The following is an 18,809-nucleotide window of genomic DNA, read 5'->3' as shown; positions in this document are numbered from 1 at the left end:
TATCTCCACTAGGTGGCAGCGTAAGCTTGCATGGTGCATGCAGGTGGCTCACAGAGGTAAAAAAAAAAACATTAAAACGCAACAAGTAATGGGTTCAACCAGTTTATTTTTATTATATTTAAATAATATTCTACACGATCTACAGGGAAAAAAGACACAGACGGAACTTCAGCGAGTCTATCTACAATGTTCACAGTAAAAGGTTACTTAAAAAAAAATCAACCTAAGAGTGTTGAACAGAAAAGAAACGGCAAAATCCATGCAAACAGAATGTTTTAGAAGTACATAGGTCTTGTTAAAAACATAGCTGTTAAATATGTAACTTTTTAGCACAAACAGAAACAGGGCTGCACAATAAGCATGTTTAGGCCACACTTGGCAGAGTAAATTATATTAAAAAAGACTTTAATTGCTGATTTAAAACATATTTAGACAAAAGCAATTGATCTGATATCAATAAAGCATTGTCACTGTTATCTTTGACCCACTCTACTGTCAAAAAAAAGTGTTATTTGAGTTAAATAAGTCATGTTTCAACATTGACATCTGCGTGGCTGCTCTTGGCAATGTGGTGCAAAGCACTGAAGACTCTGACCCCGACCCCGAGGAGCAGGCAGGGGGGATGAGGAACAGCTAAAAAACACCAAACACATTGTAATTGTTTGGACATTTAACCTAGAATAATTAGAGTTTATAATTGACTTGTCTCTTCCATTGACCTGCCGCCAACACTTTATTTAAATTCTGCTCACAGGGGAGGGGAGCTCACTGAACTCTCTCGTCTGTCACCGCATGCAAAAGACTCACCGGAGCCGTTCTGCCTCATGAACTTCATCTGATTCGTCAGTAAAAGTCTTTGCATCGCACGTCTCTTTTGCAAGGTTTTCTCCTTCTACTGGGTCACTGTTTAGATTCATTTTGACACGGAGTAAAACCAACAAACAGTCTCCACAAGTAACGATGAGGTACGAAGAGAGGACCCGTGTCCGTCGGGTCTGCAGATCTACCTTGTGTATACTGGTCGGTGGAAATATGTACACAGATTTTATTTATTTTTTTTTTACAAAGTATTTTACTTCTAGTCATTCTGTTGGTTGCTGCTTCGTTCAGGATTTGATCTCGATCACTTTGATGAAGGGGAGGGCTTTGCTGCTCTGTGTCGTCGGTGTCAGCTGTTTGCTGAAAAAGAAAGGAAATAAAAAGTATATTTAGATGGTTTTTTTTAAATTTTTTTAGGACATTTAACATTAAACTCCAGATCAAGAAGTTCCATCTCACCTGTAAACAACCTCCGGCTTGTTTTCAGTCATCAAGGGTGACGGATCCTGACCAGCCAGGAAGTACTCCATGTGATCGTGCATTTCTCTGTTCTGGAAACAGAAAACAAGAGAACCTTATTTATTGTGCTGAATGCAAATTTTAAAGATGCAATTTACAGGATTCCATGTCCAGGGTACATTCTGGCTTTTAGTTTGAAATGATGAGGTTTTACTTTATTCTCTTATTGGCCGAAAATCTTGTACAAAGGCTAAAAATGTCAAAATTTGAATCATTTTATCAATACATACGACCAGACTTTAGCTCCGGGCTTCTTTTTTTGATGTGTGAATATGCTAATGTTTGAACAGAGTGAAACTGTATCGCTCCATTTTATTCTAAGGGGTTGAATCCAGAACAGTCAGATTAAAAACAGGAGTGAAAAGTGGATTTTGCAGTAATGCACCTTTCACTGTGTGCATGTAGACCAGTAAAAGCTTTGCTTTTCCGCTCAGCTTTACCACAACAGGCCGACACGGCCACTGCATTACTGATTCACTCCCATTCTGGGAAATGCAGAAACGTGAGGATTCTCACCTCAGCTTCGAGGAAAGCCACCTTCTCCTCCAGATCTCGGATGACCCGGTCTCTCTCCTGAAGCACCGTCCGGGAGTTCTGCAGCTGCATCACAAGCAAAACAAACCCAAGGTTACCAACAGCAGAGGAGAGGCTGTGAGAAATACATGTTACTTTATGAGAATCATTAATTCATGGCGAGTTTTTTTTTTTTTTTTCATGGCACATTTCCATTTTGGCTTCACTCCTGCACTTCAATTATATTTCACGTGTCTGCTGCCTCCAAATCTAATAACCTCATTAATGGCTTCCTGGATGCTCATGGACATCAAAGTGCTCATTTGTAATGGAGAGTGTGGGTGTGTATGGGTGTGTGTGTGTGTGTGTGTGTGTGTGTGAGCTGGCAGGCTGTGTGCATTAATACCTGTTCGATCATGTGGCGGACCTTCCTCTGCTGACTCTTCAGCATGTCGTCCAGGTGGTGAATCTTCTCCTTCAGGATGGCCACCTCCTTCTCAAGCTCCTCACACCTGCAGGTGGATACAAACAATAAGATAGTATCACAAGGTGCTTCATGCAGAGTTTTTACAAAAAAACATGAAGCTGCTTTTCTGGGACGAGTTTCTCACCTCAGCGAGCTCTCCACTCCCTCCTCTCTGTCCGCCCTGAGCTGCAGCAGCTCCGCCTCGCCTGCGGCCATCTTGTCTTTGAGGAGGCCGCTCTCGGCCTCCATGTTTTCCAGCAGCCTCTGCAGCTCCTCCACCTGCTGGTCTTTCTCCTCCGACCGCTTCTCTGCCTTCTTCAGCCGCTCCGACTGCTCGGCCAGACGGGCCCGGTACTCATTGGACTCCGACTGGAAAGTAAAAAAAAAAAAGTAAATGTTAAAGTAAATGTTTGCCAGTAGCTTCCGTTCACATTTTTTGGTTGTGAGTAATGAAAAAAAAAAAAAAGTGGATCCAGACAAGATCGGCAGCATAGTGCGGCTTGTGGCAGATGAAATGGTGAAATGCTGGGTGTGTCTGTCTCTACATGTCCTGAGAGATGATACAGTGTTGCGGGCAGAACGGCGGAGGATCACCAGATGAGGAGAGAACTCAAAAGCTTTCGCCGACGGATAATGGGAACGATTAAAGGAGCGGCGGAGGGCTGAGTCACGGCCCCACACAGGAAATGGAGTCATGTGACCGGAGCACCAACCTGCAGCCTGTCTCTCTCCTCCTGATGCTTCTTCTCCATCTCCTTCAGCTGGGCGTACAGGCGCTTGGTCGCCTCGCGGAGCCTGGCGCTCTCTTCCTGATTATCCCCGGCCTGAGCGTGGGGGCAGACAGAGTGGCGTGTTCCATTAGGCCTAATCTCATTAACTCCCTGAACTTGAAGGAACGACACGCGTCAACAAAGAGATAAAAGGTGACGACGGATTGGTCTTTTGCAGTGGTTAAAAGGTGGAGTGTGAGGCAACTCCAGCTTTGAGACAAGGAGCTAATTCTCTGATCGCTTGGCTGTTGCCTCTGCAGGCAGAATAGCTTCTTCTCACCGACTAACAAGGGAATTTGCAGCGCCGTATAATCGGACACCACTTTAAGAAATGAGGGCAGTGTAAACTGACCCAAGATTACCTGTGAACCGCACATACAGGCCAGTGCTGTGGAACATCCACACAGTGCATATATTCCTCCAAGGTGTTGGATTACAGTAGATGTTATGATCTGTTGAATGCATGGACAATGCAACATCACGTGCGAAAACGCTGTGTGTGTGTGTGTGTGTTATGGGTGAGCCACAGTGCTATCTGTTTAGGTCTTGTTTAATACTGGTATAAACATTTACTTGACTTTTGATTATTAGAAATAAACAATCAGTAGACTGGGATGATTCCCAGATGTCTTGCATAAATGTTACACAACCTTTGCCTGTGCACTGGGAGACAGTCGCCACCCTCAAAAATTCTGAAATTTATATGGCAAATGTCGTGTGAATCTTGGAGACTTTTGTTTGAAGGTGAGGTGAAAATGAGATGATTTTTGACCCAAATATTTCCAGGAGTTTTGCAACATTGTCGAGCCATTCGTGTGACTGCAAGTGTCTCTAATTTGTACATTTACTCTCCAGATTGCAGAGCGTTGTCCCGGCCTAGTCGAATTAGCTCTTCAGATTCTGCAGGTTGTTACAGTCCCATAGTGATTGGAGTCAGCAGGATGTAACCCAAGGTATTGTCCCCATAAGGCATGGAAACACCACCTGTGTGTGTGTTTGTGCATATGTGTGTGTAGTTTTGTTTGTCTGGCAACGTTTATTTTTTATTTTTTTGTGACAGTGGAAAGTTGGCAGCTGTGTGTGTGTATGTGTGTGTGTGAAACAGCTGGAGGGATTGAAAAAAAATTCCCATTATGAATTTACCGTACATGCCTCAAATTTGAATAAAACTCTGGATGCATTCAAACTGGCAGGGATGGAAACCCGTAGTTCCTGTTATTACCATATTAATCACGAGGTATAATCTGATAATAAAAGCAGACACACAGATTCATGTCAGAAAAGGTTAAAGAAGTGAGAATGAACTTACATGAGCTTCATTTAGGACGCCGTTGATGCTGCTGCTGACAGCCGATTGGTTGTTGGGCACTTTGACCCTGAAGCCGTTGGCTGGATACTAAAACATAAAAGGGTTGGAGGAGTTAATGCTTCATGTGTTTTATCTGAATCAAATGACATGCAAATACGACAACAGCGCCTGGAAAAGTCAGCGCTTCCTCAGTTTGAATGAACACAGTCACTCTGGCAACACAACATATTAATAAAAACTTTAATTGGGCAAAAGATAATAATTAGTAACTCCCTCAGATTTTTTTCACTTATTCCTTCCAAACTAATAATAGTCGGTTCATTAAGATCAGCGAATGAGATGTAGTTTGGTCACAATTTTGTTATTTTATAAAAATGAAGTAAACTTCTTGCACTTTGCATTGACCTTTTCATAACCATATACAAACCGATGTGTTTTTCTCTTTTGCTTAAATTAAGCATTTTAACTTTCTTTAAAATATTAGTGTTGGTGTGCTTTAAAAATACCTACTTCTCGTAAGTCATCTTAAGTCATATCACAATATTTTTTATTCTGAAACACATTAAATTAATGGAATTTAATACTCAACAACTCTTTACAAAAGTTAAGAATTTGTTAAACCACGTTGGCATAAAATACAATGAAAAAAATTGCATTATATTCATACTTACACCGTCAAAGGTATTTTAATATGTAATCTAATATGGGTAAAGCCAAAACGCTGCTACAAACTACCAGTTTGAAAACGGTACGAGCGCCTACTCTATTTCACTGCTTCATAATATCAGAATTTATTTTATGTTTGAGGAAGAACATAATATTTGTCCTCAGTCTGTAATCTCTGCTGGATCACACACTCCCCTCAACTTCTTATATCACCAGACGAGTCACGATGACAAAGCATTACTTCCCCAGTTTTAATGGTTCATGGTTTAATTTTACTTAACTATTAATATGCTGAATTCTTTGTGTGCATAACTTAGTTGGAGTATTTTTCTAGAGTTTTCTAACAGTGTTAAAACATAAAAAACATTGCTATAGATTTAAAAATTAACTTATACGCCTGTTACGTCTTCTGGAATTGTTTAGTTGAGGTTTTTGTGTTTGAACTGGATTGTCACATCAACGTCAAGAAGGCATTTTCTTTATTTGCCTAGGGTTGGTCTATTGAGGGCAAAGTTTATATTGATATAAAACACACCAATTCAGTCTGGGAGAAAGGTTTTGTATAATTTCAGGGACATTCTCTGGTTAATGTGTGGATAAGCTTGTTGGGATTTGTTTGACAATAAGTTTTCTCATTGTACAACAACCATGATCTGCCTTCAGAAAATCAGGTAGATACAGTCTGAAAGCACTTATTGAAATAGTCTGATTGAAATCTGAAAATCTAGACATATTTAATTTAAATGTACTGCTACTAACGTTAAAGAACAAAGCAGTGTGTTGCTGTGTACCTTGTTGTTGGTGGTGCTCTGCCTGGCTGCCATCTGCTCTCTCAGAGTCTTCAGACAGTACCTCACCTGGAAATGAACACACACCGAGAGGCCGAAACATCAATACAGACGTCACCGACCACTTCGACCAAGCAACCAACCGAACAAACAAGTAATTAACCAACCAACCACAACATCTACCAGCTGATAAACCGACCAACCAACCTGACGAAGACAAACCCCCCCCCAAAATCCAACCCCCTCTGTCACACACTGACCTCCTGAATCTGAGACACCTCGTCCGTCAGCATCCTGACACTCTCAGACGTCTCGGGACGAGATTCCAGGAAAACCTGCAACGCAGCAGCGGAGTGTGTTACATAACGCAGCGGAGTGTGTTTCAGTGGAGTGTGAAGCGTCTCGCACCTAAACTAACATTCGATTCACAAACCTTAATGACTTCAACCTTGTCTTCAGTGGGGGTGACGAGCTGGAGCTTTTCTTCCTCCTCCTCCTCAGGAGCCTGTGGCAGCACTAATGGCTGGATTCTCTCCTACATTCAACAAGTGAACAGTCAGTGGTCCGTCCTCTCAGTGGACATGTGGACAGCGTGTGAGTTCCTGTACCTTGCTGCTGCTCCGGTCTGAGGGACGGTCCGGCGGCTCCTGATCCTGTAGGGCGAGTCCCGGCCGCCAGCGCTGGCCCTGAGATGAGAGATGAGAGCGTGTGAGGACGAACGCAGCTGAAAGGAGAACCGGGGACTCCGAGTAATGACGAGGGAGACGAGGGGCCTTGAAATGAAAGCCAGCAGTGAGAGAGAGAGAGAGAGAGGGAGAGGGTGGAGCGGGCAGACAAAGACAGAGAAGGGGGTGGTTTTTTTACCAGAAAACTTCCCCTTTTCTGAAGTTCCTCTGTAGATGCCGTGCAGTTAGTTTGTGAAACCTAGCAACCCGGACTGAGGAGACGTTTATTTCCAGCGCCAGCATCTGGTGGTTATGACTAAACACCCGCCTGGGCTCACTGGAGAAAATGAAACCAGCCCATCCGGGGACTGAAATACCAACTCTGAAAACATCTGCAGCTACTTAGACACTGCAAACCAAACTTTGTTGCCTTGGTAACCAACAAGAAAAAAAAAACCCCAGCTCGTTTGAGTGTTATGCAACACAGTTTGGTTTTATTTTTATAGTGATCAGAGAACATCTCAGGTTTGACACGGTGTAATTCCCCAGAAGCAGAAGCGAACACTAGTAGTTCTCTTTTGACGGGTTTATCATCTTCCAGCTTCACCAAATCCACCAAATCAACCCAGACAGCTAAACACAGCAACGTAAAAGATATTTTTACAAACTTTTAAAAAACAAGCACACCATTAAAGTGACACTGAGCTGGGGTAAAAACTGGTGTAAAAGTAAACTGGTGTGTTTTCTTCATGTATCATCTTCAGTCGATCACATTTCTATTCTGTTCTACTCCAGCAAGCCAGAGTGATAAAATGAGTCATACTTGCTTTAGATCCCGGTTTAGAGGCTTATTAGTTCCAAATCTGTCTGTCATCTGATGTTTTATTGAATTATTACAGAATCATATTTTACATAACGACATGAAACTGAGGTCCTTCAGCAGAGGCACATGTTGTTCTGGGTTGTTTGTAGTGGCTTATTCCTGATTAAACGCAGCGACTTGCTTCATGCTGTTGGACTTAACATGGCTTTGAAAAGAGAGACGAACACTACACCGACTAAGGCTGTGTGAGAAACAAATAACTCGATCGTTAAAATGTTAAAAACATTGCTGCACTCATCTCAACAGAGTTTTTTTTTTTCTGTTTAGAAAGTGACATTTAGAAACCTTTAAGCTTGCCTGACCCTTCAGCGTCTTCTCAAGAAACATAAATACTTCTTTAACTGCACGTAATCCTTTTTTTGGCAACACCCTTTACAGTGTGCACAGGTATGCCACCAACACTGACGGCTGCTTTTTTTCACCAGGCACCACAAAAAAACAAACCATTTGACTTCCTGACAAATTTAAGAGAGGTTACGTAACAGTTGGTTTTCATCGCGTCCACAGCTATACTTGTCTTAATCGCGGCCTTTGTGTGGCGCAAATACTCGTGTGACTGCAAGTGTTTGCACCTGCAATACATGCAGCTCACTTTAGCTTTGTATCCTGTGTGTCTGGAGAAAGTTATTAAAACACTCTGAGAAACACACAGTGACATTTTTTACTTCGTTGCTCTGGAAAGAGAGCTATCAGCACTGGATTTAACTAAACCTGTGTGGGCGTCAGCTCCAAAACAAGTAGGATATTAGCTCTAATTACGAAAAATTTTGCAACAAGGAAGGTATTAAAAATGTTCAATAGATGTTTTGACCGTAATTATCTTCTTTGTTGATTGTGTTTGTTGCTGTCTCTTTAACCCCCTGGGCACTCCTTTCACATTGATTTCTAATTGTAGAACTTTCACAAATTGTTCAGTTATCAAAAGCAACAGAACTCAGGGTTTAACACACCGAGGTTCTGTACTCTGTAGCGCAGGCATCTCTGCCCCCTTCAACTCCTCCACCTCCTCTGGAGGACCCCGATTCACCACCGGATCATCTGGGAGATACCATCTCTCCGCCGGGTCCGGTGCCTCCTCTCAGTCGGCGGTGCCTGGTGGACCTCTGATACTCGCTGGCCGGGAGGGGGATTCTTATCAGATACCTGAACCACCTGAACCGGTTCAGAATCAAAGTGGAGGAGTTCCAGCTCTATTCTGAGTCTCTCCCAGACGGCTGAGCTGAGAGCGAAGGCCCGCCGCCCTACAGAGAAAACTATTATCTGCCTTCTCTGGAACTGCAGCCTCAGAAGATGCCAAAGCAGATAAACATTTAGCTGTCAGTACGGTAGCTTTTCCAGCGAATGCGCTCCAGTTGCCGTCCAGCCGCTGTTGACACACCGACTGAGCTCATAAAAATATTTTCCATTCTCGGTTTCTTATTTTCAGTGAGAACGATATTTTTACAGGTTTAACAGGCAGGTGTGACGGCTGCTGGCAGAATACACAAAACACAAAGTGAGAAGAGAAGCAGATGCTCACCTCTGCAAATATTTGCTCTGTGTTTAAAGTTGCGGTTTTATCCTTTTTCAGGTCAGTGGTGCTGCTCGCACGAAGGCCCAAGTGTGGTGAAGCCAACACACACACACACACACACACACACCTTTAATTACTCCCAGTGAGAATAACACCTGGGAGTCAGTCACACATTCTCAACATACCACAGTTGGTTGTTACCTTGTGGCAATACTGCAACAATAACTTCAGCAGTACACGCACGTAAACAAAACGCATATTTGAGTGCGGGACATCCGGCATCAAAACAAGCCCATACAATGCTGCAAGTTGCCGTGGCAACGTGGAGGGCAAAGCGTTCATTCTTTGATATTAAAAACGCTTGTTCGGCAGCTGGATCGTTTTGACTGAGTCGTTCTGTTGCTTGTTGAGAAACAATCTACAATTTTACCTTAAAGTAAGTATTTAAAAATCCCTGTTATGTATCAAAGAAGATCGACATTAGAATTCTAGGAATTCCCCATCCCATAATTATTCATCCAAATACTCCTTTCTGGGAAAAAAACAAAAAAAAAAAACAATGACTATGTAACTCCTGAAAGTCAAGTGAGCACATGAAGCGCCAGTGGCTGACATCTGATCCCAATCCCTTTGATATACAGGTAGCTGCAAAAAAAAAAAAAGGTGAAAAAGTTTTACTTCACCTATTTAAAACAATTATTAACACGCTTACAGGTTGGAGATGAAAGAATGTGACCTTCTTGTGGTTTGTTCTTTGTGTGTCATTAAAAAAAGCGGGTGTGAGCAGATCAGTACTGTAATAACGTGTGTGAATGTTCCAGCCAAAAAGTCGGGTCGACACACACCGAGCACAAAAGCAAGGCGACCCACCGCGTGAAATGTGGGCAGAACGTTTGGTTCCTGACGTAGGAAACCAGGTCCCTCTTTTGTCAAATTCAAACAAATGGTTCAGCGTGAGTGGCGGCTCTCGGAGCGTTAATCGCACCGTCTGAAAACCATCGAGGCAGCGGCAGCATTTCACTCTTGACATCTGAAGAGGCGACAGGACAGCTTGAGGGCTTCCCCGCTCCCGGAGACACAGAGAGGACTGTGGGACAGAAACACGCCCAAGGAGGAGCTGGCGGCACAGAGAAACACAATGTTCAGCGCCGCACCACGCGCACTGTTCTCTCTGCTTCGCTGGCGCCGCTCCAAACACGTTTACACCGTTTGGCTACAGAGGCAGAAATTAATGAGTTTGTTTCATCACTGTATTCAAATTGGGTTTTCATGTCTCTGTGTTTGAGTATGTATTTCATGGACAACTTTTTAGTTTGACTTCATTTTTAACCACAGAAATCGCAAATTTTAGGATTATTTATGCTCACATTAGGTTCACATTCAGCTAAAGTCTGAAAATTTATATTTTACTTGCAGAAAGAATTAGCAGCAAACATGTTGTAGTGAAAAGCAAACATAATGCTGACCTTCCAAGGTTATCTTTGCACATGTTCTGTCTGACTTTTACACAGATCTTTGTTGGAATATTTCCTACTTGTTGATATTTGACTACTTTCATCATGGAAATACAACTTTATCAAATGGAAATCATCCAAGTTCCCAGCTGCATCAACTAGTAACTATCGTATTTTTGTAGGATTTTCTTTCCTATTCATTTGGGATTTTATTTAGTCTAAACCAAAAAGCAACAGAAGACTCCTCAAACAACTGAACTCCCGCAAGATTAAAAGCTGGATTCTGATCCTCGAATCTCAGAAAACCACCCTGACTTATACACTCTGCAGTGGCCGTGATCAACGTGACTATACCGAGAAAACAGCCTGAAAAGGTGAACCTGAATGAAAGCACAAGTAATTACCGCCGCTCCTGCAAGTGGTGCTTATTATGTGTAATTACAGACCGAACAGCCTGAGCTTGTTCTCCTGTTCCAAGGTCAAATCAAACGCTGAACCGATGCACGCTTTTTCAGCTCCGGTTTGCCCAATTTTCATGTGAGCAACTGTTCCCGTCTGATGTATGCATCTTGCCAAACAAGCCAGTTAATATGTGTTTGGGTAAATTATTAGGACAAAGGGAAGTCTTCGTAAAGATGGTACAGAGCTCACTGTGATGCCACATTTCTACGGTTGACTGCATCGTCTGATCCGTCCTCTGCCGCGCTGCGCGGACATGAGCAAACTTGCACTTTTGTCATGTATATAATAAAATCCGCCCTTTCATCCTACAGTGAAGTAAACATTTGTCTTGGTGAGGTGGAGAAAGCAGCTGCTCCTCTGAGCTTGTCCGTGCAGCTCACGAGACGCTTAATTTACATTTGGATCTGAAAGGACGAACCTCAACTATAATTCAAATCACAGAGACGCTGCTCTTACATGCCGGAGTGTTTTGGTTATGAATAAAAACATAAGGTAGATAGCCTGTGGGGCAAAATAACCAGAAACACTAAATGAGGTGTCCATGGCCAAGAGATGCTCGATTCGCTCTTTCAGTTGACACAATAATACAACATGTATAAAGATTAAATAATAAAGCTATTTATCTCTGATACTCTGTACTATTTTCTCTAAAATAGGTTGGAGAACAGGGAGCCTGCATGTTTTGTTTGTAGTCATAGTAGGGAATCTGTCCTGTTGAACATTTTTTTAGTTAATGATTTGTACAAAATTGGATTTGATTAAAACAATGAACTTATTTTTGATGAGTTGTTGTCCTCATATAAGTGGTCAATGTGAAAAACATCAAAACAGCTCTGTTTTTCTAAACCTCCACTCCATCACACCCCGGAACATGACTGAAAAAAATGTTTTGTTTTAATGTTTTAAAGTAAAAATAACCTTGTGATTAAGACTCTGTCCAGCGATCCGGGACGGGTCAGCCTTTCAGCTGAGCAGCAGGAGCAGCAGCAGTGAGTCCTGAGGGAGGAGTCTGTTCTCTGTTTTCTGTCTGCTGTGTCCTCCTTTCATCAGACGGCACAATGGAGCTTCAGCTGCTGCACACATTTCTGCTTGGCAGGGAGTCCTGCTTTGTAATTCTCTACTTCGGATACCTTTAAATAGTAAAGCATGTAGTCAAAACAGAAGGTTTTGGAATGAAATGTCAGAAATTATAACTTCAAAAATCCTTAAGTTACTGGACCAATTAACTATAAATGTATGTTTTTACACTGAATCACCTCCAGAGTGACTTCTTATGGCCAAATTGGCTATCCAACTAAAGATCTAATGTTACCTGATGCAGGGACGCTAGTGAGCGCTCTTTCTTCCCATGGTGTGTTTTAGTTTTTGCATCAGAAGACATGCTTGTCAGTGTAATTATTGTGTGATTGACTGTCTCTCTGTGATGAGCTGGTCCAGAGTGTGCTCCTCAAACTGACTCTTGTGCTCCAGCTCTGAGGAGAGTACAGGAGATCACGGCTGAACAGTGAGGTAAGGTACAGGAATGTCAAGCGGAGGGTGCCTGAGTCAAGAAGAGCAGACATTACTGCTGACGCTAATCACAGGAAGGTTCACGTCACGTCAGCTGTGCGGGATAGAGCGCGTAGATACGGCGTGAAAACACGAGTCCGGGCTGACTCATGGCTGACTGACATCACTCGGCTCCCGGTGAGTTCACACGATCAATACGGCTCCCGTAATCGCAGCAACGAGCCCATAAATACAGCTGTCCGCCGATCCGGAGGTGGTGTCGCTCATACAATGAGCTCCATGAATCACCAGGCAGCCACAAACCCGTACATCACTCCAACAAGCGGAGAGGAGATTTACAGCGGCACACTGCGACCTCGCAGCCTGCTGTGAAACCCATTCCTCCACAAGTGCAGTCAAAACAAGCTCATTTATTATCAGGCCACACAACTTCACACACACATGCACACAAACACACACACCCTCTCTCCAAGAAGGTCTGGGACTGTGAATACAGTAGATTACCTCATGGACATCAGAAAATCCTGTTCCACAGGATGGTAATTATAAAACTTTTTTTTGTGTGTGAATGATACCAGCTGAATGCGTCACCATAACAAATTCAACTGAATCATATTTCCAAGGAACCAGAAGCAACTGTAAAAAAAAAAAAAAAAAAAAAAGGAGGTAGCAAGTTTGAAAGTTTGTTATAAACTACCAAAAGCTGTATCAAATGAAAAAACACTAAATGAAAAGTTGTGCTATTCCACAAATGACAACATTCACATGAGAAATTTTCCAAAAGCAGTGAAGTTTTCTGTGATTGTGTCTTAAATTTAAAGTGTATCTTCATTAACTGACTTAACCTGTGTTATATGTTTAAGTAGAAGATCTGCGTGGACGCGTCCAGAAGAATCTCATAACCAAACACACGTCTTTCAGGACAAAACAAAGCCACAGCATCATCATCACGCACCACAGCGAAGAGAAGAAACCATCATGAAAACTCTTCTACCTGAGCAGACAAAGTTGCGCGGGACTCTTCCCGGTGATGATCAGCTGCGATCCAGACTGCCTCTGGGCGAGCGAATGAGTGAGTGCGTGAGAAGCCGCGGCTGTCTTGCCTTACATGGGTGGGTGAGGCTCCAGCCGCCGCCCAACCCTCCTCCAGACGCTGTGATGCACTGCCAGTCTGAGGAGGCACATGGCTGCGAGCCTCCCCTGCAGGACTGTGGTGCCAAGTACACAATGGAAAGAACTGGAGGAAACATTCCCAGTGATTAGATTATACACAGTCCCGGACAGACGCGCTGCTTTAAACTGAATCCGGACTGAATACCATCATGAATTCAGTTTTGTAACTGAGCACCTTCCCAACATAAACATCGCTCAGTATTGTATAATTTCCTAAGTTTCGAACCAGCCCATTATAATCCTGAGTAAATGAGTGACTCAGCTAAACCAACAGGACTGGGGCAGAGGCCTAAACTCTTCCACACACACTGTTATTTAAAGTTACCAAGGGTATTAAAAAACGAATAAAATGGTGTAGTGACGGAGCCTCTTTAGCTGCCGCATGGTGACAGTGGTAGATCACAGCGGCCCGAGGAATGTGTGGTGCGAGTTACATAAGGGAGATAAATGAAGCGTCTTTATATAACAGCCACTGTTTCACTAAAGTGTGCGCAGAGCAAACAAAACTGTGCAAACAGAAGTCAAAAGCTGCACGCACACCAAATAAGATCATGCTTGAGTATCTATCTATCTGGAGCTTTAGATAGAGCTGGTTTTTCTTAGTGCTCCATTAGGCTGCGTTTAATGGTTATTCCTATTTAATTTCTGCAGTATTTAATGATTCATCAGCTGCAGGAATGGGATCATTGGGTCACTAATAGATCTCAAATAAATAGGTTACCTGGATATCAAACATTCAAGATTATGCAGCCTTTTTAAAAAAAAATATCCAAAAGTAATTTTTTTTTCCGTTTCTGACAGTGAAGCGAATTATTTTTTTTCCTAAAGACTTTCCCAGTGTAACTAGTTGAGAGGCAGCGGTAGTCCAAAGAGAAGAGCAGCGAGCGCATGACTGTAAGGTCAAGGTTCAAGACCCCAGTCCTACTGGGAGTTACATCAGGAAAGGCATCCAGTACAAGATCTGAGCCATGTGGATCACAGTCCGCCCCTGCGACCCCGGACGGGTGAAGCCGAAAGCCAGCCTCATATTTGGTGGGGCTGGAGGGGTCAGGGTCCAAATCCCACCGCCCCGGAGAGCTGCAGCCGAAAAAGGGCACGTCAAACTTGAGCCAAGTTAAATACTTAGATCACAATCAGCTGTGGTCAGCCACGAAAACACAAACAAAACCAAAAATCTAACTCATGACCAGAAGAAATTACTGTCATTGCCTTAATATTTGATCACTTGTAGTAATTTTGCCTGAAAAAAAGTCAAACGCGATGTAAAAAAAAGCCATTAATCAACAGAAAACTGGCAAAATCCAAACTATCAGAAGGGAAAATCAATAAATTTTTGACTTTTAGAAGTAAAGAATGTCTTTACCTTTTCACTGAGGATCAATACCGACTCGCTGTTTCACCGCCTGCACGGAATAATGTGACTGTCTGATGGCGTAACTGTGCTGAATTCCTGTTATCTTACAAGTGAAGGTGAAGGCGCCTATCAGTGTGTTGACATGTGAGCACTGTAATCATCTGAGAATGTTTGTATCACACACAAGCGGCTGGGAGTTGGAGCTCAGGTAAGTGTCCTGCAGTGTTGACAAAAACACAATTATAGCTCAGCTAAGCTCTTTTAGTATCTTCGACTGCAGCCTTTTATTTCCCTGCTCCTCTCCGCTTGTTCTCACGCCATCACAAGTTCCCTTAAAACAACGTTGATAAGATAATAAGAAAAACCACTTAAAAACTATACCTCGTACATTTGAGTGGAACTGCAAAGGAAAAGCAAGCTCAGGGTTTTTGAAAACAGGAGGGGGAAAAAAAAAAAGGTCAAAGCTTGCGTTTGCGGCGACATCAGTGGACTCGCTGTACATTTCTCTTTGACCTGAGGCCCAAACTGTTCTCTTACAATGTTTTGCTCTTCTGCCTCAGGCAGGTTTCTGACAGTGACAGTTTAGAAAGTGAAAAATTACCCCCCAATGAATTCCGACTGCAACTCCACCAGCGTTTTAAAATGTTACATCAGGATGACGCTGGTCTCCGACGTTTGGCAACCTTGTGTTTTCCTAACAGATGCGGTCTGCTTCTGTTCTGCCTGGGTGGAACAGCTTTAAGAGACTGTCACAACAACATAATGCAGTTGTATTCGCAGGCGTATCCTGGTCTGACTCTGTGGAACATCCTTAAATCATTACATAAGAAAAGCCATTCTCACACTGATAAATAACCATACTCCCAGCCAGAACCGAGACGTTAATTCCTTCTGTTTTGAATACAGAAACACTTTGGCACAGTGTTCTAGAGCTAAATAAACAAATGAATGTGGCCCCGCGGTGTCGTACCTGTGCAGTCACGACGGATCTCGTCACACTTCAACTCACTCACGAAATATCTTTTAGGAAAGTCAGGCATTTCTCAATTGCATTTATAGCTTCTAAATTCAAAAAGAAAGAAGAAACTCTTCCATATCCAAAACGAAGGGAGCACACTTCTGTCAAACCACCAAACCAACAAGTCTTGGCACATTCTGTAATGAGTTCTGGATATGGATGAATTCGACATTCCTGAATGTCACTTCTATTGTTTTGTCAAACTAGATTGGTGTTCCAGAGAAGTCTGAGATGTCAGAGGACTTTTTAAGCATTTAAACCTGGCCTGAGGCTCTGATTGTTTCAACTGACTCGGATCATGTTGGGAGTACTGGGCTCTTTGACTTCACTTGTTTAGACACATCATTTCCTCTCAAGACAGTTTGTTAAGAAAAAAGGTAGTGGCTTTTTTTGTGTGTGTTCAAACTCTGTAAGATAAGCAAAGGAAGCTGATCATGTTTCAGGTGAGGGTGGAACAGATCTATCTTTTTGTCTGTTCAGTGGAGTATTTTGGAAAGATATAAGATGTCCTCACTTGTATTAACCTGATTTTACAATAACTATCAATTGATTTCAAATCAGACAGATAATCAAGACATTGCTAGAGTGTTACAATAAAGAACATCATTAAACTACATTAAACTACAATCAGACCATCCACCAAGCTTTGAGGAATGTTACCATGAGCAGAATTTTAGTGCTGAATTTTAAAGAAATTTGAGGATTAAAAAAATGCGTTTGGGATTAATTTACAAAGAGACAGGAATTAGGACGAAATGTTAAAAAAAAGTAGTTTCACACTAAACTGAACATTCCTTCAACATCATCTCCTAACAAGCCACTAAATTAAACGTGCTCTGTCTGTTTTTTTTTTTGTGTTTATTTGTAGGATGTACAGGTAGAATCACAGGTATCTTCACTCACAGTCGTTCTGAGGTCTTCTTCTCCATTTCCAGCGGTGCGCGTCTCTCCGCCGCCGCCGCTCATCTTCTCCGCGTAAAGTCGATCCGGGACATACAAGTTGAAGAGAAATGGCTGCAGTCAGCTTTTTTTTTTTTTTTTTCCTTTTTTCTAACTTTATATTTATCCCTCAGCTTCCTCTAACCCTCCTGTCAGACCGAGTTGAATGGGAGCGAGGCTCCTCTGCCTCCCCGCGCCTCCAGTCTGTCCAGGTAGTGAAGTTTTACGCACAGACCTGCAGGTCTGCGCCTCATTTCAATGGAATGTTCTGAACCTGAACCGTAAATTACGATTCAGACGCACGAATCATCACACACACGCTGCCCAACTGCAAGTCTGCTCCTTTTTTTTTTTTTTTTACGTCAAATCTTATTAGCATATTACCTTTAAGGCTTTTAAAGTCTTTTCAAAAGTTAATATTGTTACTTTTCCAGCACAAATTAGATTTTTGAAAAAAAAAAAAGTTTCTAACATTGTGCATCTATGACCTTCAGTTTTTAATGCTGTAATTATAACAACTTGCACTAGAAAAAGCAGTCAAATGAATGAATAAAAACTGACTTTTCACTCATGCATGACACTGAATTTGAACACTTGGTTGAAATAAACTGACCTTGGAGATGCTGCGGACGCCTCCATCCTGCAGACATTTGCTGTGAGCGCTGCTCAGCCATGACTTTTTGTTTTTGGTCACCTGCCTGACCTTCTTCCAGAAAGGTCCCATATGCCCTCACTCCTCATCTGTCCCGTTTCAGCAGGGTTTTCTCGGAGCTGTGCCTCATTTCAGCCACCCGGCAGCATGCAGGACGTTTACGGGAAGCGTGATCTGCTTCCTCCTGCTAATTCTGTGTCAGACCTGCAAATAGGATAGAGTCTGGTTTGATAAGTGTCCTGCCACATGTCAGGTGGCTCTGTTGCCACTTTCCATTAGGCCTCAGCTGAACTCATTTGCCTCAGCTCTTCACGTCTGATCAAATCCCTCACATTGGCCCAGAGACCGGCTGAACAATGAATCGCTGAGAAATATGCTGTGCACTAAACACAGTTTCTGCTTTAGTTGGAATTAAACTGTTGAATCCATGCTCAGTGCCATGAAAGCTGTTGGATAAGAAGCATATTGGTTTAAGTGAAGTAACACTGTTGTCCTGTTGTTACTTGCTCTCGGGGAGGTGTGGTATGAAACAGGCCGTCATCTTGTGAAGACTGGCTTATAAACCCCTTATAATCCTTCTTTACTTCGCTCAGATGCGTTTCCTCTCCAACTGACAGTCTCAGACATAACTTTTATACAATAGTTTGAGGTCTTTTTCTTTTTCCATGACACGGTAACAAAAGAAGCGGCTCTGTTTATGACACGGAACGACAATGACGACTGTAGATACAGCACGTCCGCTTTGTATGAGGAAGCTTTTGGGTTAAATGGATTTCTGCGAACAATGAGATGAACTGAAAAGACAGGCCGTCTTAAACAGCCCAACCCAGAGCAAACATCCACTGCTTTTTACACATTAATGGTTTTCTCTATTGTCAGATCTGCGGCTACCTTTGTGCGCTGCACAATGTAAAGGCTGCATGTTTCAGGGCCGAGATTCAGAACGTCCTCGCGGGCCAGGCTGTAAATTGTCTCACTTTCTGAATGCCTTTGGTGAGCGTTCCCAGAACCTGTAAATATAATCTGATTTATGTCTCACGTTTCTGAAAAACAGTCCATACGTTCTTTAGGTATGGGGGAAAACAGCATGTCCTGTATAGAAAAGCACAATCATCCCATAAACAGCCTCACAGAAAAACTCCAAAAATGCAGAGTATTCTAGTTGTAAAAAGCGCAGCTTTCTCACAGTGATCCCTCTCCGTTCAGGGAATCCAGTCTCCTTTACTGAATCTAATTCATGAGCAATGAATCAAAAAAATTGTGATGGATGTTTGAATATAAAATCAACAGAAACTCGATTGTGAAAAGTCCAAATATGAGAACAAGAAAGGAAGGAG

General features: G+C 42.6%; 1 protein-coding gene across 2 annotated transcripts; it reads right to left on the bottom strand.

The window, feature by feature from the left end:
• Positions 1–86: 86 nt before the first annotated feature.
• tuft1b (tuftelin 1b) lies at positions 87–17,037 on the bottom strand. 2 transcript variants are annotated; one of them, XM_030120559.1, is made up of 12 exons: positions 16,785–17,037; positions 6,459–6,536; positions 6,284–6,385; positions 6,111–6,185; positions 5,854–5,919; positions 4,397–4,483; positions 3,031–3,141; positions 2,463–2,686; positions 2,258–2,363; positions 1,855–1,938; positions 1,279–1,370; positions 87–1,179 (listed from the first exon to the last, which is right to left on the bottom strand). In XM_030120559.1, the coding sequence occupies exons 1-12, from the start codon at positions 16,845–16,847 to the stop codon at positions 1,107–1,109; spliced, it is 1,161 nt and encodes a 386-aa protein (XP_029976419.1). In that variant the 5' UTR covers positions 16,848–17,037; the 3' UTR covers positions 87–1,106. The 2 variants fall into 2 exon arrangements, with proteins under 2 accessions (XP_029976419.1, XP_029976420.1); XM_030120560.1 differs by lacking the exon at positions 16,785–17,037 and adding an exon at positions 14,873–14,981.
• Positions 17,038–18,809: the final 1,772 nt, after the last annotated feature.

The sequence above is a fragment of the Salarias fasciatus genome, chromosome 22 (assembly GCF_902148845.1).
Source record: "Salarias fasciatus chromosome 22, fSalaFa1.1, whole genome shotgun sequence".
NCBI classification, from domain to species: domain Eukaryota; kingdom Metazoa; phylum Chordata; class Actinopteri; order Blenniiformes; family Blenniidae; genus Salarias; species Salarias fasciatus.
Note: the sequence above shows the minus strand (reverse complement) of the source record. Positions and strands in the feature narration are given on the sequence as shown.